Source organism: Lonchura striata, chromosome 5 (genome assembly GCF_050655825.1).
Source record: "Lonchura striata isolate lonStrDom1 chromosome 5, ASM5065582v1, whole genome shotgun sequence".
NCBI lineage: Eukaryota > Metazoa > Chordata > Aves > Passeriformes > Estrildidae > Lonchura > Lonchura striata.
The window spans coordinates 20,034,425-20,058,455 of record NC_140707.1 but is presented as its reverse complement, the minus strand read 5'-3'; the positions used below and the strand labels follow the sequence as shown (position 1 = coordinate 20,058,455).

The following is a 24,031-nucleotide window of genomic DNA, read 5'->3' as shown; positions in this document are numbered from 1 at the left end:
CCAGGGAAGTGAAAGAATTGCCAAGGCTGTTGATAAAAGCCCAGGAGGTGGTTGGACAGCAGCAGTTCCTGGGAGCAGAGGGTGTTTGTGATCAGCGCCAGAGGAGCTGAGCCCAGGGGCTGCTCCTCAAGGCTGAGGCCTCCCAAGCACGGATCAGAGCCCAGTGCGGGCTGGAAAGGGGGTGGGGGATGCACCAGCACAGGGAGGGTGATCCTGTGGGGATTTATTGATCAGGTCCCTCAAGGAATCCCTCAGCCATTGCCCAGGGGTCTCTCAGCAGTGCAGTGGAAGGGATCAACAGACTCCGGCCTCTGTGTCCATGGCAGGATCATCACTGTGGGCAGTGTCTTCTTCTGGCTCCTCAAACACTCTCTGGAGGGAGAGCCGGATGGACCCCACAGAGCAGGGCCTCCAGCACCTCCCCACCAAAAAATAGATGAAGGGTTTGATGCTGCTGTTGATGCAGATGAGCAGGAAAAATACCTGAGAGGGCACACTGAGGTAACCGAGCTGCTGCAGGAAATTCCAGCCAATGAGAAGGAAAGTGAGGAGCACAATGAGGACGATAACAATGTCGCGCCTCTTGATTTGCTGCTGCTGGGAGCCCCACTTGGCCTTAATGAAGTCGACTGTGGGAGAAATGACCATGGGTGCAGCAAAGAGGAGCAGGATGATGGCGTGCATGGAGATGAAAGCTGCCTGGCAATGCTCCTGCTCGTGTGATGGGCACAGGTGTGTCACTGCAGGCATGACAGCGAAGAGAGCAAAGAAGGCCCAGTGGTAGACACTGCCCAGCACCCACGTCAGGCGCAGGGGAAGTTCACAGCGGCAGCAGGGCTGGAAGAGCTTGTCCATATAGAACAAATGGTTCCTGAGCGTCAGCCAGTACAGCCCCCAGTAGGAGGAGGTCACTGAGAGCTGGAAAAGAAAATTCAGGTACAGCAGAGGTACAACAGGAGAGCAGGACATGTCCTCCACCAGGGAGAGCAGGGCAGAGGGCACTGTGAGGAGAAGGAAGAGGAAGTCAATGAGAGCCACCTCAATGATGTCAGAGTTGCGGATATTCAGTTGGAGGAGGCAGAGCACAGCCCCGTTCCCGGCCAGCCCACAGAGGCAGACAGGCAGCGTCACACTGTGTATGGCCACGCTGGTGACATCTGTTTCACAGAGATCATCTCCTTCAGTGGGTGAGATGGTAGGCGGGGACACGGTGGTCACCTCCATGGGTGGACGCTGGGCAGGCGGTGGGATGTGGCCCTGGCTGTGGTCAGAGTGGATGGGGAGTCAGTGCTTGGAAAATCCAGGGATGGACCATGAGGCTCCTCAGCAGCTCCCTGCAGTGGGAAGGATTCAGTGGGGATGAGTGAGATGTGCAGGGGAGGAGGGTGGTGGAAATGGTGGGGTGGGAGAGGGAGTTGGGAAGGTTGGGCTGTTGGGCAGGAGGCTGCTAAATAATTAAATAATAAAAATTAATAAAAAATTTCCATTTTTATTAAATTGTTCAAAAGTAAAGTGGCAAAAAAGATAAAAAGATGGAAAGGCTGGAACAGGTTCATAAACATGGCTGGAGCGGGTGCAGAAACAGAGAAGGAGGCCTTTAGGGGTTTTGGGGCAAGTTCTGGAACAAGAAGCAACAGTGCATGGCCAGAGGAAAAGTTCAAGGCAAAGTCACCTTTAATATGGCATCATTCATTGAATATGACCACCAGAGAGACCCCTCTTTATAAACCTCCAGGATCATAAAAGGATTTCCAGGAGGAGGTGGATGCATGGAAATGAGTTCTAGGAAAATGGTGTTTATGCATTGGATATGCAACATTTTTCAATGACTACAATGTATTAATGCCCACAATGTATTAATGCCCTGTTGTAAAGTCTCACTATGCACACAAAACAAGAAGTGATCCTTCTGTGTCTTGTGGAGATAAAGAATTTCTGCTTCCAAATGCTTTGCAATATGTTATAAAGTTTGTTCAGGCCCAGTTCAGAATTAGGATACAGCTGGGATGCACAGGAGAAGAGAGAGGAGCTGGGGAGGGCACTGGGGTCACTGGGAGAGGGTGGCAGGAACAGAGCAGCTGCTGGAGGAGAGGAAGTTTGGGATAAAGAGGAAGGAAAACATTCCACTGACCTGTTCCCTGTGGGGCAGCAGCAGGCAAAGGGGTCTGTGCAGATCAGCGGCGCTTCCTGGAACCTCTGGCTCCTTTGGGATCCATGTCCTAAAGCGGCTCCTGCCAGGTCAGTGACATGAAGGAGAAAGTGCCCAGATCACCAGGAGCTCCTCACTCCTGTCCTGCTGGCTCCTCTCTGTTCCCTGTCCCTCAGTTGTTTCGCAAGGCTTGGTGGGACAATCGGAAATTTAATCTTTGGCTATGTCAGAATTTCACTTCCTCGGAGCTGTTTGTCTTGACTTTTTTTCTGCCAGAGAGGAAATATCTCAACATGCAGATTTCTTTGAGTGGCTCCTCATTTCCTCCTGACTAGAAACACTCTTCCCTATGTGACATTCTCCAAATGCTTTCCCTCTCTCAGCAGGTTCTGCCATTCCTCATTTCCCTACCCTGAGGGGTCATTTTCCCTCCAGCAGCAGAGAGCTGCTGCTGGTGCTGGTGGCACTGGGCTGCTGGCAGTGCTGCGAGTGCTCACAGCACTGCTGAAGCATTTGGCTGCTTCTCAGAAACAACTCCAATTCTGGGAAGAGATCTGGGATCACTGCCAAAACCTTCCCTGGATTCAAGAAAGGAATCTGAGCTGAGAATTCAATTTCTGTCATTCCAATGCAGGCTGCCACAGCCCAAGGGAAGGACAGCACTCAGTTGCTTGCAGCCAGGTTACCAGCACTTGAAAGCCCACCCTAATTACTGCCAATCCCCTTGGTGCAATGAAAGGTACTAGGGACCAGATTTTGGGGTGCTGTGATCCTCTTTCCAGCCCTTCATTAGGGCTTATCCTCCTCCTCCTCCTCCTCACACATGGGAGCATTTGTGTTTGTTTTTACCTGACCCCACCCCTCTGGGCAACCTGTGCCAGGTCCTCACTACCCTCACACGAAGGCTTCTTCCCTAATATCCATCTAAACCCACCTTCTGTCTATGGGAAGCCATTCCCCCCTGTTCTGATGCTCCACACCTTTGTCCCAAGGCCATCTCCACCTCTCCTGGAGTCCCGTTAATTCATCGATCATGAAGTGTTTTCCCTGGAAAGGATTGAGCTATGGAAGATGTGAGATTCCATGGCTGGGGACACAAACACAGTGTCCTCAGGGAAGAGAGGTGACAATTCTGGTCCTAGGGCCTGCAGTTTCCAGCAGGATCATCCCAGATCCCTGAGGCACATGTCAGCCTGGGCAGGAATCACCTCACCTCAGCCTTCTAGGAATTCAAGGAATTCACTGTAGGCTACAGTTTGACTGACAAGGGAGTGTGGAAGATGACTCAGGGGAAACCTGCAACTTTCTAAGGACTAAAGCCAGGAGAGCAGCATTGATTTGCCTCTTCTCAGCAGAAATTACATTGCTGAAATCCTAAATAATTCTCTGCTGTGTACCTATGCTCCATCTCAGGCACAGAATTTATTATTGAATGAATCCTCTTGGAAACTGCATGGTGAAGGTCCAGGGTCACTGAAATTGCAGTATACAAGTGGGAAACCTAGATTTGAATGAGAAATCAAATTTTAACAGGACATTTGTATTGCAGGGTTCTAAGGAGCCACCCCAGGAATGAGATGTGGCAAGTTCTGGCAGTTCAGAAGACAAGATTATGGGATCTTGGTTCCTTTAGAAACAGAAGAGGAAGGTGACATGGAGACAAGCTGCTTTTCCCTTAGGTCTCCTTGCTGAGGCTCTCTCCTGTTCCTCAGTTCCTGGACAGAGTGAAGAGCAGATGGGAAGCACAGCCCTGATCCCGTCCCAGGCTCTGAACTAGTTCCCTGTTTGTGAGAGCCCTGGAGAACACGAGGCAGCACGGAGAACAGGGGGCTGTGCAGGAGCTGGACAGAGCCCGCGCCGGACGCTGCTCGGGCTCGCCCCGCGGGCTTCGCTCCCCTTTCCCAAGTGACCATTCCAGGGAAGCTCCTGAATATCCCACCCCAGGGACAGCAGCTGGGGTGTGTGAGGAGATGTGAGTGCACTGCGGTGAAGTTCTCCAGGCTGCGAGAGGAAACAAGGTCAGACTCTTCTCGTTCAGCTTAATCAGTGGCTCCACATTGGGTGGAGCCTGGTGATGAATTTTGGGGGGAGAATTGAGATCTGTAGGGAATTAAAAGTGATAAATACTGTGGGAAATTGGAGGGAATATTCAAAGGAGTGTCCTGATGAAGGAATCCTCCAGCAGCTCAGTGATCTCAACAGACACCTGAGAGTCCAGGTCACATCCATCCCAAAGCCATTTGCTCTCTGCTATCTCCGTGGGCAATCTTTTCCTTCTCCAATTATTTTCCTCCTCCAGCTCTGTCCTGTCCACAGCCAGGAAGGAGGTATCTCCCTGGCTTTTCTGCCAGGCACACCAGACCAGGCTCCAACATCCTACTTGCCATCTGTCCTGTCCCTCGCCTCTCCCTGTGCTGCTCCCCATGGAAGCTGTGAGTAGGAAAAGATGGGAAAAGCCACGTTTGGGGCACAGCAGCATTGCTAGGATGACTCTGTGTCAGCCCTCCAGCTGTGTGAGGCCAAGGAGAAGCAGCAGAGGTGTCACAATGAGCACTTTGTCCCCTGCCAGCGAGGGAGACAGCCCTGCCTGCTGGAGCCAGCCCGGTGGGAAGGCATCCAAAGGAATCTGGAATGAGGAGAACCACGACAACTGGAGCGAGAGTGACAACAGGCACTGGAGCAAAGTGCCTGCCACGCTGCTGCTGCTGCTGTGCCTGTGTGGAATGGTGGGAATGGGGCTGTGCTCCTGCTCCTTGGCTTCCACAGCTGCAGGAACCCCCCACCCCCTGTGTGCTCAGCCTGGCCATGGCTGGCTTCACCTTCCTGCTCTCCATCGCTATCGCCCTGGGGTTATTTTCTGTCCCAGAGAGCTTCTGCCACCAGCTGGGCTCGTGGGGTGGGACAGCTGGGCTGAAGGTCGCCATCCCCTTGGCTTTCACTGCCGCTGTCTCCTCTCTGACAGCCCCCAGTGCTGTGACAGCTCTGTTTGTCCTCCCCGTGTCCAGCTGGCCCTGCCACCGCTCCCAGTGCTTCCCGGTGCTCCTGTTTGCCCTGCTCTGGCTGCTCTCCTTCCTGCTCACTGTCAGCCTCTATTTCTGCCCTTTGGCACTCATGGCTTTGGTCCTGAGCTGCCTCTTCTCAGTGCTCACCCTGACCTGTTCTGCTCTGGCCCTGCTGGCCAGGCTCCTGTGCTGCTCATGGAAACAGCCCCCAGGAAGCTCTGGGCCCTGCTCCTGCTGCCTCTTGTCTCCTTCCCCTTCTCCACTGCTGATTTTGGGTTCTGGCTCTTGCTGAGGGTGTTTGACTTCTCTGTCGTTGCCCTCAGCACCTCTGTCCTGCTTGCCTGAGCCAACAGCAGTGCCCACCCTCTGATTTACTTCCTGGCTGGGAGCTGTGCAAAGGAATTCACCCCCTCTCTTAGTGTTGCTTTCCAGAGGGTTTTTGTGGATGTGCCAGAGCCAGAGAATAGGGACAACACAGTGGAACCATCAGAGAGTCATCAGAGTCATCATGAAATAGAGCCATAAAATATCTAGAGTTGGAAGGAACCCACAAGAATCCTGCACTTGAGCTTCTGGCCGTGCACAGGACATCCCAACAATCCCATCCTGTGCCTGAGAGCATTGTGCAAATGCTCTCTGAGCTCTGTCAAGCTTGTGCTGTGTGCAGCAGGGGAACTCCTGTCTGGGGTGGATGCTGAATAACATGGGGAATCATCATGGAATGGTTTGGGTTGGAAGGAACCTTAGAGATCATCTCATTCCATCTCTCCTCCTGCCATTGGCAGAGACACACAGGAAAACTTTTGCTTTGAAATCTTTGCTCTTTTGAAAGGAAGCTGAGGTAGGGAGTGGCCTGGGTGATACAGGAGACAATAAAGGTGCTGGAAAGTAGAAAAAATACATTGAAGGATCATGATCCTGCTGCACTTACCTTGAAAGAGACCCCCTGACTGAGTTGTTCTTCCCTGGACAAGAGGTTGCACCATGGAATGTTTCTGCTTTGCAATGGACAGGTAAAAGGGAGACAGGGAGAAAAACCCTCTCAGATGTCAAAGGCTATCTCTTCTGTTAGTTATTAACAGTTCTGTTAATAAAAGTATCGTGTGAGGCTTTGCCTATGCTATGTAATTATGTCCTCAATGGTCAGCTTGAATGATGAAATTGAACTCAGGTCAAAATTGCATCCTCAAAACTTTCAAAACAATTGAATGAAATTGACCCAATTCAGAAAGGACCAAATTCACATCTCTTGAGAAGCACCCTAAATGCCATGAAATCTCTGAAATGCCATGGCCACAGCCCTTAATTCAATCCCTTGGGCTGAGGTTGATTCGTGGCTTTCCATTATTTTGACCTGTTAGTGAAAACACAGCTCTTTCCACTTTTTTTTTTTTTTTTTTTTTTTTTTTTTTTTTTTTTTTTTTTTAATTAATGAAGAGCCAGCAGCGGGCTCTAGGACCCTGCGATGCTTGGCAAGGCAGAGGACTCGGCCCCGTGGGCAGGGCTAAATGTCCCAAACCCAGCCGGGGGCGGGCGCGGAGCCCAGGCTGTCTGCTTAGCCAAGATGCACCCGGCTCGGCCCCCAGCTTCTCTTTGGCATTTCCTGGGGCCCCTGAATCTGGGGTCCCTGGGACACTCCAAGACCACCGATAAATGAGCGACCTCTCCCAACCTTATAGTTCAGTGCACGCTCCCAACAGGCTGCGAGAAACCCAGCAATTCCTCCGAATTTCTGCCCTTCCCTCACCCCACCTGGCCATGGGTCTTCCCACAGCTTCTTGGCATCCCGCTCTGCGAACCACAAGAGCAGGACGCGCAGGGTCCGAGAAGGGTGTGTTTCCCCGGGAATATAAAATTCCATCCGGGGCTCCCTGCACCACCCAAGCCCGCCCAGTACGAGGGGCTGCTCCCCTCTCCCAGTGTGTCTGCACTGCCACGGAATACAACCGAGCGCTGTACAGCTCCCTGATCCGCGGCCCACAGTGGGCAGGGCGGAGAACAACACGGGTGTCCCGCCCAAGACGTGCTGTTGGACAACTGATGCCGGCACAGTAAATGAAATCAAATCAACCGGCACAGTCGAAACCCCCACGGGTGGCAGCGGGCGTGCCAGGGGATGGACCAAAGGCTGCAGTGGCGTCTGCACAGGCTCCATCAGCGAAGGAATCGGGAGGGAGGCATCCGCCCCCGTTGTGCCCGGCACGGCACCGCCCCCCTGTAAATGCAATTTGGAAAGCGGGGGGCTGCGCGGCCGTGGGCGGTGGTGGCTCCCACCAGTCCGGGGCTGCCCCGCGCAGTCCATGCACCGCCGGGTGTGCTGAAGCTGAGCTGCGGCAGAGGCACCCCGGCTGCCTCGGGAGGGGCGGGCGGTGTCAGCGGCACCGCGCTCTGGGCAGGGTGTGCCTGCGCGGCCAGCCGCCGTGCGGGCTGCGGCGCGGTCCGCCTCCGGGATCCCCAAACGTTCCGGAATCCCTGCCTGTGTCCAAGGCTGTGTCGATACCCGCCCAGACTGGAGCCAGTTTGGACACTGTAGCGTCCCCTTTGCACATTTGCGCCGTGAGACGGCGTCCCAAGTCGAGCCAGACCTTACGATCAAAGGGGGACCTAGGACTCGCAGAAAATCGCCGGCCCCGAGCCCAACTCAGGAGTCTGACCGTGTCTTCCTCAGAGAGCCAAGCTCCCACAAGAGGGATGCAGGCTTGCCAGGCAGTCAAGTCTGCTCGCTCGACTGCAGATGGCTGGTTTCCCATTTTTAGCAAACCTTTCCCTAGCAGATGTCAACTCCAAGAGTCCGACAGTCCGCTATTCCAGGGAAAACCCGTCCCGTGCAGTTCCGGCCTCTAAGAGCCAGCCCACAGTCCAGACAGGACCAAGCCTTGTCCGGAAGACATGCGGTTTCAGCGTTATCTTTGTTTAAGAAGGCAGAGGTGTCCGAGCACAGCCTCCAGGATGTTGGTGTGGAACCGCGCCAGAGGAGACCCCCGCAAGACGCCAGGTTCGGGTCTGCTACCGAGGCTGCAATTCCACGTCAGGTCACCAGACCCTGTCCCTTCAGGGCAGGGTGCAGTGCCACATGGAGGTCGCCAGATGTTGCTGTCAAGGCAGGACGGGAATGAGAAGACTGACACAGAAGCTGCTGAGAGTAAAACTCCGATTTATTCAAAATACACCGCTGTTTTATACAGAGCTTCGTGAAGACCAACTCCATTGGTCCTGATGTGGAAATAATCTACACCATTGGTGCAGAGTGCTTGACGCACAGTGATAGAACTTAACTATAAACAATGTGAACAACAAGAGAGATAAAGAATTATTTACATTCTTCTCCAGCACTTTCCCAGGCTTCTGCCAGGCTAGAAACTCTTAGTTTCTCTCTTTGACTGAATCTGAGACCCACAAAATAATGTGACTAATTCTCACTGAAAGGATAAGGGAATGTTGCTGTCCCTCCCCAGCTCTGCAGCCCTACCTGGTGTCCTTTCCCACCAGCCGGGAATGCAGGGCTGGCTCTGCTGGACAGAAGGAGAAGGATGCTCTGTGTGATCCCAACATTCTCCTGCCATCGAGAGGCACCAGCCCTGCAGGGATTTGGGAAATCTGTGCCACCCCGTGCTGGTTGTGTCCCTAGGGCTTAAGATGTCCCCTTCTTTGCAGGCAAGAGCTCCCTGAAAACACCATGAAACTCATCTGCTGAGCCAAAGGAGATGGAGCTCATTCCCTGGGGCTGAGGCCATGAGGGTCATTCCATGGGGAATAGAGCTGGGGAACAGCACTGAGCCCAGCTGCACTGCCTGGAGCCATAGGGATCCAGGAGGGAGGAGGAAAGCCATACTCCAATGTGCTCCCTGCAGAGCATCCCCCAGAAATCACCCAAGGCAATGCTCCTGCTCCCATTTCCTGCAGGAATACATCACCATGGGGAGGGTGATCCTGTGGATATTGTTTAATCAGGTGACTCAAGGAAACCCTCAGCCTCTGTGCCAAGGTGCTTCAGCAGAGCAGTGGAAGGGATCAGCAGGCTCAGACCCCTCTTTCTGTAGGGGAATAATATCTGCAGATAGTTTGTTCTTTCTGCTTCTCAAATACCCTTTGGAGAGAGTCCCTTGAGGACCCCATGGTACAGTGCTTCCAGGAACTTGCCTTTGAAAGTCTGTCCTCCAGCTCCCCACCAAGAAATACATTAAGGGTTTGATGCTGCTGTTGATGCAGGTGAGCAGGAAAAAAACCTGAGGTGACACAACGATGTAACCTAGCTGCTGTAGGAAATTCCAGATGATGAGAAGGAGAGTGAGGAGCACAATGAGGACAATAACGATGTTGCGACTCTTGGGTTGCGGCTGCTGGGAGCCCCATTTGGCCTTAATGAGGTCGACTGTGGGAGAAATGACCATGGGTGCAGCAAAGAGGAGCAGGATGATGGCGTGCATGGAGATGAGAGCTGCCTGGCAATGCTCCTGCTCATGTAATGGGCACAGGCGTGTCACTGCAGGCATGACAGCGAAGAGAGCAAAGAAGGCCCAGCTTTGGACGCTGTCCACCACTCACACCAGGCGCAGGGGAAGGTTGCAATAGCAGCAGAGCTTGCAGAAGTTGCACATAAACATCACAGCGCTGGTGATCATCAGCCTGAGCAGCCCCCAGTAATAGGAGATCACTGAGAGCTGGAAAAGGAAACTCACGCACACCACAGGCATGATAAGGGAGCAGGACCTGTCCTCCACTGGAAGAGGAGAGCGGAGGGGACTGCAAAGAGGAGGAAGAGGAAATCAGCAACAGCCAGGTAAAAGATGCCATAGTGGGGGATTTTCAGGTTGAGGACCCAGAGGACAGCCCCGTTCCCGGCCAGCCCACAGAGGCAGATGGGCAGTGTCACACTGTGTATGGCCACGCTGGTGACATCTGTCTAACACAGATTGTCTCCTTCAGTGGGTGAGACAGAAGATGGAGCCATGGTGGTCACCTCCATGGATGGATGCTGGGCAGGCAGTGGGATGTGGCCCTGGCTGTGGTCAGAGTGGATGGGGAGTCAGTGCTTGGAGAGGGATGCTGGTGGTGCTGGTGGCACTTCAATGCTACAAGTGCTGGCAGTGCTGATGAAGAAGCTGGGTGTATCACATCCCAGTTTGGGAACAGCTCCATGATCATTGCCAAAACATGACCTGGGCCCAAGGAAGCACAGCTGAGCTCCTCCCTATCCTATCCCATCCCATCCTCATGCTGGCTCCCCATCCCCATCCCCACCCCATTCTCCATCCTCACCACATCCTATCATATCCCACAGCTTTCCCAGACAGCACTCTGGGAGCTTTCCTGCTACCTCGCTCTGAGTGAGGCTCTGTTTTCCTCTGCATTTAGCTGCAATGGTATCTCAGGCCTTAACCTTGCTGCCAGGCCTGACCCACGGAGGTGTCTCAGGCACTGAGCAGCTGAGAGAGCAGCATTTCCCCACATTTGCCAGAGCAGATGCTCCCGTGTGTGCACACAGACAGGAAGAGTCAGTGCAGGGTGCCTGTGAGAAATTCCCCAGGGAGGCAGGGAAATGCTCCCTGCGGATCCCTTGGCATCTCCTCACCGTGCCAAGGCTTGGGCCTCCAGCCCTGGGGGATCGGCCCAGGAGCCGCTGGCGCTCGGGGATCACCCGAGGGCAGCAGACGGAGAGATCCCAGCTCGGAGAGGCCCCAGGGCCAGGGAGCTTCTGCTCAGCGCTGCTGGAACCAGGAGAGCTCCAAGGGGCTCCTTTTGGCCCTGCTCACAGGGCCCAAGGGATGGGCTTCAGCCACAGCAATGTTTCACCCCGGCCACCCTGGGGGCCGGCAACTCGCTGTGGAAGCGTGAGAGCAGGGATGCTGTGGCATCCAGGGAGGTGAAAGAATTGCCAAGGCTGTTGATAAAAGCCCAGGAGGTGGTTGGACAGCAGCAGTTCCTGGGAGCAGAGGGTGTTTGTGATCAGCGCCAGAGGAGCTGAGCCCAGGGGCTGCTCCTCAAGGCTGAGGCCTCCCAAGCACGGATCAGAGCCCAGTGCGGGCTGGAAAGGGGGTGGGGGATGCACCAGCACAGGGAGGGTGATCCTGTGGGGATTTATTGATCAGGTCCCTCAAGGAATTCCTCAGCCATTGTCCAGGGGTCTCTCAGCAGTGCAGTGGAAGGCATCAACAGGCTCAGTCCTCTGCATCAGAGTTGGGCTCATTTCCACAGGCAGTGTTTTCTTCTGGTTCCCCAAACACCCTGTGGATCGCCTTCCTTAGGGACTCCACAGTGGAATGCCTCCTGCAGTTCTCCATGGAGCAGTGTCTCCAGCAGCTCCCAATGGAGCAGTCTCTCTTCCAGCTCCCCACCAAGAAGTAGATGAAGGGTTTGACGCTGCTGGCGATGCAGGTGAGCAGGAAAACTGCCTGGGAGGGCACAGCTGTGTAACCGAGCTGCTGCAGGAAAGACCAGAGACTGAGGGGCAGACTGAAGAGTGCAACGAGGACAATAACAATATCGAGCCTCTTGTGTTGCTGCTGCTGCTGGGAGCCAGCCTTGAAATGAATGTAGAGGATTGTGCTGGAAATGACCACGGGTGCAGCAAATAGGAAGAGGTTGAGAGCATATATGGAGGTGAGAGCCACATGGCATTGCTCCTGCTCGTGTAACTGGCACTGGGAAGTCACCGTGGGATTGACAGCGGTGACAACAAAGAGGAGGACCCAGAACAGGACAGTCATCATCACCAAGAGCAGTCGCTCAGGGAGTTGGCAACCACAGAAAAACAGGCAGAGGATGGACCTGCACCTCTGAAAGCTGATGAATGTCAGGCGGTAGAGCCCCATGGTGTAGGAGAACAGTGAGAGGTAAAAAAGAAAGCTCAAATACATCAGGGCCATTATAGCAGAGCAGGACAGTTCCTCCACAAGGAAGACCACGGTCGAGGGGACCATGATGATAAGGAAGAGGAAGTCGGTGATGGCCTGGTTGAAAACGAAGTCGGTGGAGGGGTTAATGTGGAGGAGCCGGAGGAAAGCCCCGTTCCCAGCTAGCCCACAGACACCAAAGAGAAGCGTCGCAAAGTGTAAGGCCACGCTGGAGACATTGATCTCACACTGACCAGGTCCGTCGGTTGGTGAGGTGAAAACAGGGTACACGGTGCTCACCTCCATGGATGGACGCTGGGCAGGCGGTGGGATGTGGCCCTGGCTGTGGTCAGAGTGGATGGGGAGTCCGTGCTTGGAGAATCCAGGGATGGACCATGAGGCTCCTCAGCAGCTCCCTGCAGTGGGAAGGATTCAGTGGAGAGAAGTGAGATGTGCAGGGGAGGAGGGCGGTGGAAATGGTGGGAGAGGACGGTGGGAGGGTTGGGCTGTATGGCAGGGGATTGATAAATACGAGAGAATGAACATTTTCAACTCCCCTAAAGTTCCTTGAAGACTAACTGGGCAGAAAGATTAAAAGATGTAAAGGTGTGGACACAGGATGATAAATGTGGCTGGACCCACTGGGGAAAGTGATAAGGAGGCACACATTATTTCTGGGGCAAGTTCTGTAACAAGAAGCAAGAGCACATGGCCAAAGGAAACGTTCAAGGCAAGGTCACCTTTAATATCACAGCAATCAGTGAATGCGGCAACCAGAAGCCCCCCTCAATGAACCTCCAGGACCATGAAATGATGCTCAGTGGGAAGTGGATGTATGGAAATGAGTTCTAGGAAAAGGGTGATTATGTACTATATAAGAAAAACTTTTTAACGCCTGTGTATGGTTATAATGGATAAAATGCATGTTGTAAAGTAGAGATCCTTCTGTGTGTCCTGCTGCCTAGTACTTCCCTCGGTAACACCATTAGTTGGTGTTAGGAGCTTGATTCTGGCTGATTTTGGTATCACTCCTCATCCCCATCTCTGCCCCACTCCTCATCCCGCCCCATCCCGTCCCATCCCCTCCCATCCCATCCCGCTGGTTTCCCAGTCAAGGCCACTCCCTGGCTGCAAGTGTGGCCTGTTGGGTTCTGCTGCTGTCCAGTGGGAGATTTGGGATTGGTGGCACCCAGACCCCTCCTGCCCCCTCCAGCCCCTGCCTGCCTGATGCCTTGGCGTGGCTTCCTAGAACAGAGGGCAGACAAGGTGAAGAGAATGAAAGCAGGTATTTATCAAAGGCCTTCCAAAGGTACCCCTTGGGCAGTCAAAGCCTCTGAGAGGGCCATACCCCAAATGGACAATGGTCACGAGATTTTCAGACAGATATAAGTTTGGTCCATTTACAAATCAGGGGTTAATCCTGCAATTACAGCTTCAGGTAATGAAGTAATTTACCCCCAGTTTGCTCCCCACCCAATTCACTTTTGTCTATACCTTTTGAGGCCTGAGGCATAGAGTGTCCTTGAATTTCAGGTCTGGAGGGATTGTTTTTCTGACCAAAATGTGAAGACAGTTAACTAACAATTTCATTTCCATGGAGTTCAGAGTTATGCACTAATGCAGTACAGGATTTAAAAAATATAAAGGCTAAAATCCTAAGGCATCCAGCCCCCCTCTGGCATCCTCTTGAAATTCCCACCAGGCTGCCTTCCCCTCCTGACATCCCCACTCCTCTCCTGCCCCACTCAGGACCCCCAGCAGTGTTTCCACTCCTCCTGGCAATTCCATGCTTCTCCAGCCCAATAAACACCAGTGGAGCCATCCCTCTACTGCCTCTTGTTTCTCTCCAAAGGAGGCTGGGGGGCTGAACAGCAGGGATGAAGCACGGGAGGGGCGTCTGCAAGAGAAAAACTGCCCCAAAGCCTTACAGAGCAGCCTGGGGTGAGCAGCCTGTGGGGAGGGACTGCAGCCTCAGGCATGGGGCTTGGAGAGTTGGGAAGAATGGGAGGTGGGTGGGCTGCATGGGGAGTGGGATGGGAGGTTGTGTGGGAGGTGTGGGATATGATGGAGCTGGTGGGAGGATGTGGTGGGAAGGTGTGGGATGTGGTGGGGCTGGAGAAAAGGTGTGGGATGTGGTGGAGCTGGAGAAAAGGTGTGGGATGTGGTGGGGCTGGTGACCTCAGCAAAGCCACAGGGAGCAGGGTGATGCCCCGTGGAGCCCATGGTGACAAACACAGGTGCCACCCTGCTCCTGCAAGGGGGTGGCCGTGCTGAGGACCACGGCCTCTTCCTCTCCTTGCTGCTGCACCATCGGAGCCTGCTGAGGGGGCAACTGAAAGGAGTGGAGAGGAGGAATTTCTGCAGGCTGAGAGACCTTTGCATCTGGCTCACAAAATTAAAAACTAAACATCTCTGGGGAGATCTTTGGTGTGATACTCACAGAACAGTCTGAGTGAGAAATGCTGAGCCCCATGGCCATCATGTCTGTGCCAGCTGTGCCGGTGCCAGCCCAGCTCGGGGCACTGGGGGTCAAGGTTGCACCAGAGAGCACAAGCCATGGGTGTGTCCCCTCTGAAACCAAGAAGTTTTAGTCTAACAGTAAAAGCATTATAGACTAGTTACAATTTTGAGTCAAAATTGTGAGCTTTTTGGAAATTTTTTTTATCATAGACATGTTCAAAGAAACAACATTTTTCAGGCATTTTTATGCACCGTAATAGCCAAGACTTTTTTATACATACTCCAAAAGTGCTCCCAATTTATTATTTCATGGTATGAGTGTTTTGTTTCTTTTAATTACTACCAAAATATGTTGTCTCTCTTAGTTTAATACATAACCTCTTTTTTTTTTTTTCCCAGCTAAAAAATGTTTTATTAACTTTGATGTCTTGGTTAGACAGTTACCATTGATTAAGTTTTCTGAGGTTTACAAGCTTAGGAAATGGCTCTCTTATTGCCATTGCAATTTATCTCTTGCAATTTATGAATCAAGTCTTCCGGTGTGTTCAGGCCTCTGAATTCCTAATTCCCTCAAGATATCATTCTCATTCTATGATGTTCAATTAATTTCTAGTTATATGTTAACTGTTAAAAAATACTTTATTGAATTTTGTTCTCCAACTATTGAGTAAGTTCTCTAAGGGGTACTGATCACAAAGTTTTCTACTGACACTCAGACAACACAAATCTAAATCAAAACCAGCTAAAAAACCATAGTCAAATGTGCTCTGAGTAATTAAACATAGTTCACTATGAAATTTCGAAACAATCACAAAATTCCTGGCTAATAACCTCTCTGTCCCTTCCTTCCAGCCACATTCCTGGCTGGCAGCAGGAGCCAGGAGAAGCCGGGAAGCGCTGGCAGAGGGGGCAAAGGAGCTCAGGGTTCACGGTGCTGTTTATTGATATTAGACCTCAGAGGGATGCAGGACCCAGGTGCCAGGGGGAATTTTGGAATCACAGTCCTGTTGGGAAGGATCTGTTTGAGGAACAGTGCTCTAGGACCCATGAGGGAGGAACAAAGCCATGCTCCAATGTGATTCCTGCAGAGCATTTCTCACACATGGCCTTTGCAATGTCCCTGCTACCTTCTCCTGCAGGAATACAGAGGAGAGTGATATAATGGATATTTAATAATCTGGTGGCTCAAGGAAATTCTCAACCACTGCCCCATGGTCCTGCATAGGAGAAGCTAAAGGGTTTAACAGGCTCAGCCCCCCTGTGTCCCTGCTGGCATCATTCCTGTGGGCAGAGTTTCCTTCTGGCTCCTCAGAGACCTTCTGGAGGCACTCCCTGAGGGACTCCATGAAGCAGCACCTCCAGCACTTTGTTACTGAGAAGAAGATGAAGGGGTTGATGCTGCTGTGCATGCAGTGAACAGAACAACCTGGGAGACACAGTGGTGCAGACGAGCTGCTGCAGGAAATTCCAGAGACTGAGGGGGAAAGTGAGGAGCACAGCGAGGAAGACAATGATGTTGAGCCTCTTGAATTGCTGCATCTGGGAGCTACCCTTGAAATGAATGAAGGGGATTGTGCTGGAAATAACCACGGATGGAGCCAAGACGAGGAGGTAGAGGATGTAGAGGGAGATGAGAGCCCCCAGCAGAGCTTGTGTTCCTGTGACTTGGACAGGGAAGTCACCACAGAAATGGCAGCGATGGCAGCGATGGCAGTGATGCAAAGGGCCCAGGGCACGGCACTCACCAGCACCCCTGACAGGTCCTGGGGAAGGTGGCAGAAGAGCCCACGTGGGCAGAGGATGCACCTGCACCTCACGATGCTGATGGCTGCCAGCCGGTACGGCCCTACATGGTAGAACATCAGCAAGAGGAGGAAAAGGAAGCTTATGTATGCTGGGGACATGATGGCAGAGCAGGACAAATCCTCCAGCAGGAAGAGCAGAGCAGAGGGGACCATGAAGATGAGGAAGAGGAAGTTGATGATGGCCAGGCCAAGGATGCAGGCAGTGATGGGTTTGATGGTGTCCCTCTGGATGCAGAATCCGAGGACCCAGAGCACAGCCCTGGTCCTGGCCAGCCCACAGACACCGAAGAGCAGTGTCACACTGTCTATGGCCACGCTGGGGACATCTGTCTCACACAGACTGTCCCCTTCAGTGGTGAGATGGCAGGGGGGGACATGGTTCTCATCCCCATGGATGGATGCTGAGGAGGCGGTGGGATGTGGCCCTGGCTGTGGTCAGAGTGGATGGGGAGTCCGTGCTTGGAAAATCCAGGGATGGACCATGAGGCTCCTCAGCAGCTCCCTGCAGAGGGAAGGATTCAGTGGGGAGGAGTGAGATGTGCAGGGGTGGAGAGCTGTGGAAATGGTGGGGTGGGAGGGTTGGGCTGTTTGGCAGGAGGCTGAAAAATATCATAGAGAAAAAGCATTTTCACTTCTTCTGAAGTCGTTCAAAAGTGGCCAGAATTTAAAAGGATGTGTTATAGACAGATCATGAGATGATTTGCTCTGGCAGTTAAGGGATGAATACTGTGTGAATATTAAGAGAAGCTTTATTGAGGTATAATTATGTTATTTAGTCTGTTGTTTAGCTGCCCCCTGTTCTCCCCATAGTCCGCTTTCCCCCCTCTGTACTGTTGCCATCAGAGATCTTGAGTCATCTAGGACAGGTAGAAAGAAGGCCTGCACAAAAGCTTGTTGCTGGGGTGGGGGTGTGCAGCATGAGAACAACTTACCCTCCAAAGAAGCTGCAGGAAAGCAAGCTCCAGCAATAAACAGCAAAGAAGAGCTGACTGACAGATTTTGGCGGGGGGGGCAGGGTTAGCTGATGCAATCCAACCACGGTATCAAAGGTGAAGCATCCATCCTGAACATGAGCCAGCCACATGTTAGGCAGCCAGGAGGGAAGTTCCCAACCTCTTTCTCCTTATTCAGTCCTTTTGCTGTGTTTTTTTGTTAAGGTTTAATAAACGTTTAAAAATTTTAAACAGTGGATGGCTGTTTCTCACAGGATGTAATAGCTGGCAGACAGGATGACAAACATGGCAGGAACCAGTGCAGAAACAGAGAAGGAGGCCTTTAGGGGTTTTGGGGCAAGTTCTGGAACAAGAAGCAACAGTGCATGGCCAGAGGAAAAGTTCAAGGCAAAGTCACCTTTAATATGGCAGCATTCATTGAATATGACCACCAGAGAGACCCCTCTTAATAAACCTCCAGGATCATAAAAGGATTTCTAGGATGAGGTGGATGCATGGAAATGAGTTCTAGGAAAATGGTGTTTATGCATTAGATAAGCAACACTTATTAATGCCTACAATGTATTAATACTCTGTTGTAAAGTCTCACATACAAGAAGAGATTTTTCAGTGTCTTGTGCAGGTAAAGAATTTTTGCTTCCTCATGCTTTTCCTTATGTTAGAAAGTTTCTTCTGGCCCATTTCTGCATTAGGATGCATTTGGGAAGCACAGGAGAAGAGAGAGGAGCTGGGGAGGGCACTGGGGTCACTGGGAGAGGGTGGCAGGAACAGAGCAGCTGCTGGAGGAGAGGAAGGTGGGGCAGGGAGGAAGGAAAACATTCCACTGACCTGTTCCCTGTGGGTCAGCAGCAGGCAAAGGGGTCTGTGCAGATCAGCGGCGCTTCCTGGAACCTCTGGCTCCTTTGGGATCCATGTCCTAAAGCGGCTCCTGCCCGGTCAGTGACATGAAGGAGAAAGTGCCCAGATCACCAGGAGCTCCTCACTGCTGTCCTGCTGGCTCCTCTCTGTTCCCTGTCCCTCAGTTTTTTCGCAAGGCTTGGCGGGAGAATCGGAAATTTAATCTTTGGCTACGTCAGAATTTCACTTCCTCGGAGTTGTTTGTCTTGAAGTTTTTGCTGCCAGAGAGGAAATATCTCAACATGCAGATTTCTTTGAGTGGCTCCTCATTTCCTCCTGACTAGAAACACTCTTCCGAATGTGGCATTCTCCAAATGCTTTCCCTCTCTCAGCAGGTTCTGCCATTCCTCATTTCCTTACCCTGAGGGGTCATTTTCCCTCCAGCAGCAGAGAGCTGCTGCTGGTGCTGGTGGCACTGGGCTGCTGGCAGTGCTGCGAGTGCTCACAGCACTGCTGAAGCATTTGGCTGCTTCTCAGAAACAACTCCCATTCTGGGAAGAGATCTGGGATCACTGCCAAAACCTTCCCTGGCCCCAAGAAATGAAACTGAGCTGAGAATTCAATTTCTGTCATTCCAATGCAGGCTGCCACAGCCCAAGGGAAGGACAGCACTCAGTTGCTTGCAGCCAGGTTATCAGCACTCAGAGCCCACCCTCATTACTGCCAATCCCCTTGATGGTGCAATAAAAGCTTCCAGGGAGTCGATTTTGGGGTGCTGTGATCCTCTTTCCAGCCCTTCATTAGGGCTCATCCTCCTCCTTCTCCTCCTCACACATGGCAGTATTTGTGTTTGTTTTTACCTGATCTCACCCCTCTGGGAAACCTATGCCAGGGTCTCACCACCCTCTCAGGGAAGGATTCCTTCCCAATATCCAATCTGAACCCATCCTCTGTCTGTGGGAAGCCATTCCCCCATTGTCCTGTCACTCCATGCCCTTGTCCAAGGTCCCTCTCCACCTCTCCTGGAGCCCCATCATCTCCTGGATCATGATGTTTGTCCTTGAAAGGGCTGGGCTGTGGGAGATGTGAGATTCCATAGATGGGGACACAAACATGGTGTCAGCAGGGAAGAGAGGTGACAGTTCTGGTCCCAGGGCCGGCAGTTTCCAGCAGGATCATCCCAGATCCCTGAGGCACGTGTCAGGGTAGGAATAATCTTACCTCAGCTTTCTAGGAGTTCCTTGGAATTCCCTGTAGGCTGCAGTCTGACTGCCAAGGGAGTGTGGAAGATGACTCAAGTTGCAAAACTGGAACTTTCTAAGGACTAAATCCAGAAGAGCATAATTGATTTGCCTCTTAGCAGAAATTACATTGCTGAAATCCTAAGTCATCCCTCTGCTGTTCCTGTGCTCTGTCTCAGGCACAGAGTTGATTATTGCATGAATCCTCTTGGAAACTGCATGGTGAAAGTCCAATACCACTGAAATTGAGGCATATAAGTGGAAAAATGGGATTTGAATGAGAAATCAAAGATTCACAGGACATGTATATTGCAGGGTCCTAAGGAGCCACCCCAGGAATGAGATGGGACAAGTTCAAGCAGTTCAGAATACAAGATTTGAGGATTTGCAGGCTCTGCACTGAAGCCTGGATGTTGTTTATTCAAGAAATTCTGTGTTCAATTTGTGTAGCAGTTGGAGAAAGCAACACGGACCTTCTAATGCATCCAAATAAGATCACTTTTTGGTAAAAATCGGCCGATTTTAAACCTTTAATCTCAATCTGACATAACTGAAACCAAACCGAGGCCGCACGGAACTTAACAGAATAAGGGCACCCATTGGCTGCCTCAGCTGCAGTGCTGCTGTCAACATCAGCTGGGAATCCCATCAGCTGGGAATGCAGGGCCGGCTTTGCCAGACAGATTGGGAAGGATGCTCCATGTGATCCCAACCCCTCTCCTGCCATCGAAAGGCACCAGTCCTGCAGGGATTTGGGAAATCTCCGATGCCTCGTGCTGGGTGTGTCCCCAGGGCTTAACACATCCCATGCTTTGTAGGCAAGAGCTCCCTGAAAACACCATGAAACTCATCTGCTGAGCCAAAGGAGATGGAGCTCATTCCCTGGCTCCAAGGCCGTGAGGGTCATTCCATGGGGAATAGAGCTGGGGAACAGCACTGAGCCCAGCTGCACTGCCTGGAGCCGTGTGGATCCAGGAGGGAGGAGGAAAGCCATGCTCCAATGTGCCTCCTGCAGAGCATCCCCCAAAAATCACCCAAGGCAATGCTCCTGCTTCCTTCTTCTGCAGGAATACACCACCATTGGGAGGGTGATCCTGTGGATATTGTTTAATCAAGAGGCTCAAGGAAACCTTCAGCCACTCTCCTGGGGTCCTTTAGAAGAGCAGTGGAAGGGATCAACCAGCTCAGACCCCCGTGTCCCTAGTGACATAATTTCTGCAGGCTGTTTCTTCTTTCTGCTTCTCAAAGACCCTCTGGAGCGAGTCCCTGAGAGACTCCACTGTACAGTGCCTCCAGCAGCTCACCGTGGAGCAGTGCCCCATGAAGCTCCCCCTGGAGTTGCCTGTCCTCCAACTCCCCACTAAGAAGTAGATGAAGGGTTTGATGCTGCTGTTGATGCAGGTGAGCAGGAAAAAAAACTGGGATGGCACAGTGATGTAACCGAGCTGCTGCAGGAAATGGCAGAAGCTGAGGAGGAGAGTTAACAGGGCAGTGAGGTGGATAACGATGTCGCGCCTCTTGGGTTGCTGCTGCTGGGAGCCCCACTTGGCCCTAATGAAGTCAACTGAGAAAGAAATGGCCACGGGTGCAGCAAAGAGGTGTAGGATGACAGTGTACATGGAGATGAGAGCTGCCCAGCAGTGCTCCTGCTCATGTGATGGGCACAGGAATGTCACCGTGAGAATGACAGTGAAGAGAGCAAAGAAGGCCCAGTATTGAACACTTCCAACCACCAACCACAGGCGCTTAGGAAGGTTGCAGCGGCAGCAGAGCTTGCAGAGCTTGTACGTATACAGCACATTGCTGATGGGAATCAGCTGGAATAATGCCCAGTAGTAGGAGACTACGGAGAGCTGGAAAAAGAAATGCTGGTACAGCAGGGGCAAGATAGGAATGCAGGAGACGTCCTCCACCAGGAAGAGAAGGCTGGTGGGGACTGTGAAAAGAAGGAAAAGGAAGTCAGCAACAGCCAGGTTAAAGATGCGATAATTACCAGTTTTCAGGCTGAGGAGGCAGAGCACAGCCCCGTTCCCAGTCAGTCCACAGAGGCAGATGAGCAGTGTCACACTGTGTATGGCCACGGTGATGACATCTACCTCACAGAGATCATCTCCTTCAGTGGGTGAGGCAGGACGTGGGGACATGGTGGTCACCTCCATGGATGGACGCTGGGCAGGCGGTGGGATGTGGCCCTGGCTGTGGTCAGAGTGGATGGGGAGTCCGTGCTTGGAGAATCCCGGGATGGACCATGGGGCTCCTCAGCAGCTCCCTGCAGTGGGAAGGATTCAGTGGGATGAGTGAGATGTGCAGGGGTGGAGAGCAGTGGGAATTGTGGACTGGGAGAGGGAGGCAGTAAGGTTGGGCTGTTCGACAGGGGGTGTGGATGGAAAGCTCAAGGCAGAGGAGGGAGGAGCTGGGGAGGGCACTGGGGTCACTGGGAGAGGGTGGCAGGAACAGAGCAGCTGCTGGAGGAGAGGAAGTTTGGGATAAAGAGGAAGGAAAACATTCCACTGACCTGTTCCCTGTGGGGCAGCAGCAGGCAAAGGGGTCTGTGCTGATCAGCAGTGCTTCCTGGAACCTCTGGCTCCTTTGGGATCCATGTCCTAAAGCGGCTCCTGCCAGGTCAGTGACATGAAGGAGAAAGTGCCCAGATCACCAGGAGCTCCTCACTGCTGTCCTGCTGGCTCCTCTGTGTGGCCTGTCCTGTCCTTTTGCAAGGCTTAGTGGGGTCATAGGGCAGGTGGAAGTGGTTTTACAGCTTTGGCTGCATCAGAGCTCCATTCCCTCAATTATCTTGAATTTTTTTTCTTTGTCATAGAGGAAGTGGCTTTGTTTAAATGTCCAAGTGAAGAATTTTGCAACTGGCTCCATGGTCCTCTTGATGAGAACCACTCCTTCCCTGCATAATATCCTATTCTCCAACTGCCTTCCCTCTCCTGACAGGTTTCTACCATTCCTCATTTCCCTACCCTGAGGGGTCATTTTCCCTCCAGCAGCAGAGAGCTGCTGGTGGTGCTGGTGGCACTGGACTGCTGGCAGTGCCGGCAGTGCCGGCAGTGCTCTTGAGGCATTTGGTGCTTCTAAGAAACAACTCCCATTCTGGGAACAGCTCTAGAATCATTGCCAAAACCTCCCCTGGGCCCAAAGGACCACAATGGAGTCAAGCATTCCCATTTCTGTAATTCCAAAGCAGGTTCTCGCAGCCCAAAAGAAGGACAGCAACTGCTTGCAGCCAAGTTACCAGCACTTAAGAGCCCACCCTCATTATTGCCAATCCCCTTGATGGTGCAATGAAAGCTACTAGGGACCAGATTTTAGGGTGCTGTGATCCTCTTTCCAGCCCTTCATTAGGGCTCATCCTCATACTTGTCAGACATGGCAGCATTAGTTTGTTTTTACCTGACCTCATCCCTCTGGGCAACCTGTGCCAGGTCCTCACCACCATCACAGGGAAGGATTCCTTCCCAATATCCAATCTGAACCCATCCTCTGTCTGTGGGAAACTGTTCCCCATTGTCCTGTCACTCCATGCCCTTGTCCAAGGTCCCTCTCCACCTCTCCTGGAGCCCCATCATCTCCTGGATCATGAAGTGTTTGCCCTTGAAAGGGCTGGGCTGTGGGAGATGTGAGATTCCATAGCTGGGGACACAAACATAGTGTCAGCAGGGAAGAGAGGTGACAGTTCTGGTCCCAGGGCCAGCAGTTTCCAGCAGGAGCATCCCAAATCCCTGAGGCACATGTCAGCCTGGGTTGGCATCATCTCACCTCAGCTTTCTAGGAGTTCCTTGGAATTCCCTGTAGGCTGCAGTCTGACTGCCAAGGGAGTGTGGAAGATGACTCAGGGGAAACCTTCTCAGAATTACAATTTTCTCAGAAATAAAGCCAAGAGAGAAGCATTGATTTACCTCTCCTCAGCAGAAATGACATTGCTGAGCTCCTGTGCTCCATCTCAGTCACAGAATTGATTATTGCATGAATCCTCTTGGAAACTGCATGGTGAAGGTACAGTGCCACTGAAATTGCAGTATACAAGTGGGAAAACGGAATTTGGACCAGAAACCAAAGATTCACAGGACATTTATATTGCAGGGTCCTAAGGAGCCACCCCAGGAAGGAGATGTGGCAAGTTCAGACAATTAAAAGGACAAGATTTTGGGACTGGAGTTGCTTTAAAAACAGAAGAGGAAGGTGACATGGAGACAAACTGCTTTTCCCTTAGGTCTCCTTGCTGAGGCTCTCTCCTGCTCCTCAGTTCCTGGACAGAGTGAAGAGCAGATGGGAAGCAGAGCCCTGATCCCGTCCCAGGCTCTGAACTAGTTCCCTGTTTGTGAGAGCCCTGGAGAACACGAGGCAGCACGGAGAACAGGGGGCTGTGGCAGGAGCTGGACAGAGCCCGCGCCGGACGCTGCTCAGGCTCGCCCCGCGGGCTTCGCTCCCCTTTCCCAAGTGACCATTCCAGGGAAGCTCCTGAAGATCCCACCCCAGGGACAGCAGCTGGGGTGTGTGAGGAGATGTGAGTGCACTGCGGTGAAGTTCTCCAGGCTGCGAGAGGAAACAAGGTCAGACTCTTCTCGTTCAGCTTAATCAGTGGCTCCACATTGGGTGGAGCCTGGTGATGAATTTTGGGGGGAGAATTGAGATCTGTAGGGAATTAAAAGTGATAAATACTGTGGGAAAATGGAGGGAATATTCAAAGGAGTGTCCTGATGTAGGAATCCTCCAGCAGCTCAGTGATCTCAACAGACACCTGA

The 24,031-nt window shown here is 52.3% G+C and overlaps 6 protein-coding genes and 2 pseudogenes across 9 annotated transcripts in view; 1 reads left to right on the top strand and 7 right to left on the bottom strand.

Moving 5' to 3' along the window:
- LOC144246530 (uncharacterized) overlaps positions 1 to 24,031 on the bottom strand; it is a 37,751-nt gene that overhangs the window by 1,911 nt on the left and 11,809 nt on the right. For both annotated transcript variants that reach the window (XR_014955941.1, XR_014955940.1), the window contains exons 3-4: positions 21,796 to 23,921; positions 12,285 to 14,555 (exon numbers count right to left, since the gene is read on the bottom strand). The gene's annotated coding sequence lies outside the window, so the exon portion shown is untranslated. The remainder of the gene's footprint in view (positions 1 to 12,284; positions 14,556 to 21,795; positions 23,922 to 24,031) is intronic.
- Positions 1 to 24,031, bottom strand: part of LOC116183119 (mas-related G protein-coupled receptor member H-like) — a 31,946-nt gene that overhangs the window by 6,252 nt on the left and 1,663 nt on the right. The gene's annotated exons all lie outside the window — the stretch shown is intronic.
- Positions 207 to 2,272, bottom strand: LOC110468534 (mas-related G protein-coupled receptor member X1). Its single transcript, XM_085581290.1, has 2 exons — positions 2,132 to 2,272; positions 207 to 1,334 (listed from the first exon to the last, which is right to left on the bottom strand). The coding sequence occupies exon 2, from the start codon at positions 1,222 to 1,224 to the stop codon at positions 295 to 297; it is 930 nt and encodes a 309-aa protein (XP_085437416.1). The 5' UTR covers positions 1,225 to 1,334; positions 2,132 to 2,272; the 3' UTR covers positions 207 to 294.
- LOC110485031 (mas-related G protein-coupled receptor member A-like) lies at positions 912 to 6,575 on the top strand (annotated as a pseudogene). The gene is made up of 2 exons (XR_014955939.1): positions 912 to 1,187; positions 3,699 to 6,575. The product of XR_014955939.1 is annotated as a mas-related G protein-coupled receptor member A-like (transcript).
- LOC144246501 (mas-related G protein-coupled receptor member D-like) lies at positions 2,132 to 12,290 on the bottom strand. The gene is made up of 2 exons (XM_085581287.1): positions 10,724 to 12,290; positions 2,132 to 2,231 (listed from the first exon to the last, which is right to left on the bottom strand). Exon 1 carries the CDS (start codon positions 12,288 to 12,290, stop codon positions 11,310 to 11,312), a length of 981 nt encoding a protein of 326 aa, XP_085437413.1. The 3' UTR covers positions 2,132 to 2,231; positions 10,724 to 11,309.
- Positions 8,286 to 10,404, bottom strand: LOC146767264 (uncharacterized). Its single transcript, XM_085582359.1, has 3 exons — positions 10,393 to 10,404; positions 9,829 to 10,054; positions 8,286 to 9,691 (listed from the first exon to the last, which is right to left on the bottom strand). Exons 1-3 carry the CDS (start codon positions 10,402 to 10,404, stop codon positions 9,120 to 9,122), a joined length of 810 nt encoding a protein of 269 aa, XP_085438485.1. The 3' UTR covers positions 8,286 to 9,119.
- LOC110484930 (mas-related G protein-coupled receptor member A8-like) lies at positions 14,622 to 18,129 on the bottom strand (annotated as a pseudogene). The gene is made up of 2 exons (XR_013340204.2): positions 18,031 to 18,129; positions 14,622 to 16,751 (listed from the first exon to the last, which is right to left on the bottom strand). The product of XR_013340204.2 is annotated as a mas-related G protein-coupled receptor member A8-like (transcript).
- LOC116183720 (mas-related G protein-coupled receptor member A8-like) lies at positions 19,657 to 21,895 on the bottom strand. Its single transcript, XM_077784340.2, has 2 exons — positions 21,796 to 21,895; positions 19,657 to 21,549 (listed from the first exon to the last, which is right to left on the bottom strand). Exon 2 carries the CDS (start codon positions 21,437 to 21,439, stop codon positions 20,465 to 20,467), a length of 975 nt encoding a protein of 324 aa, XP_077640466.2. The 5' UTR covers positions 21,440 to 21,549; positions 21,796 to 21,895; the 3' UTR covers positions 19,657 to 20,464.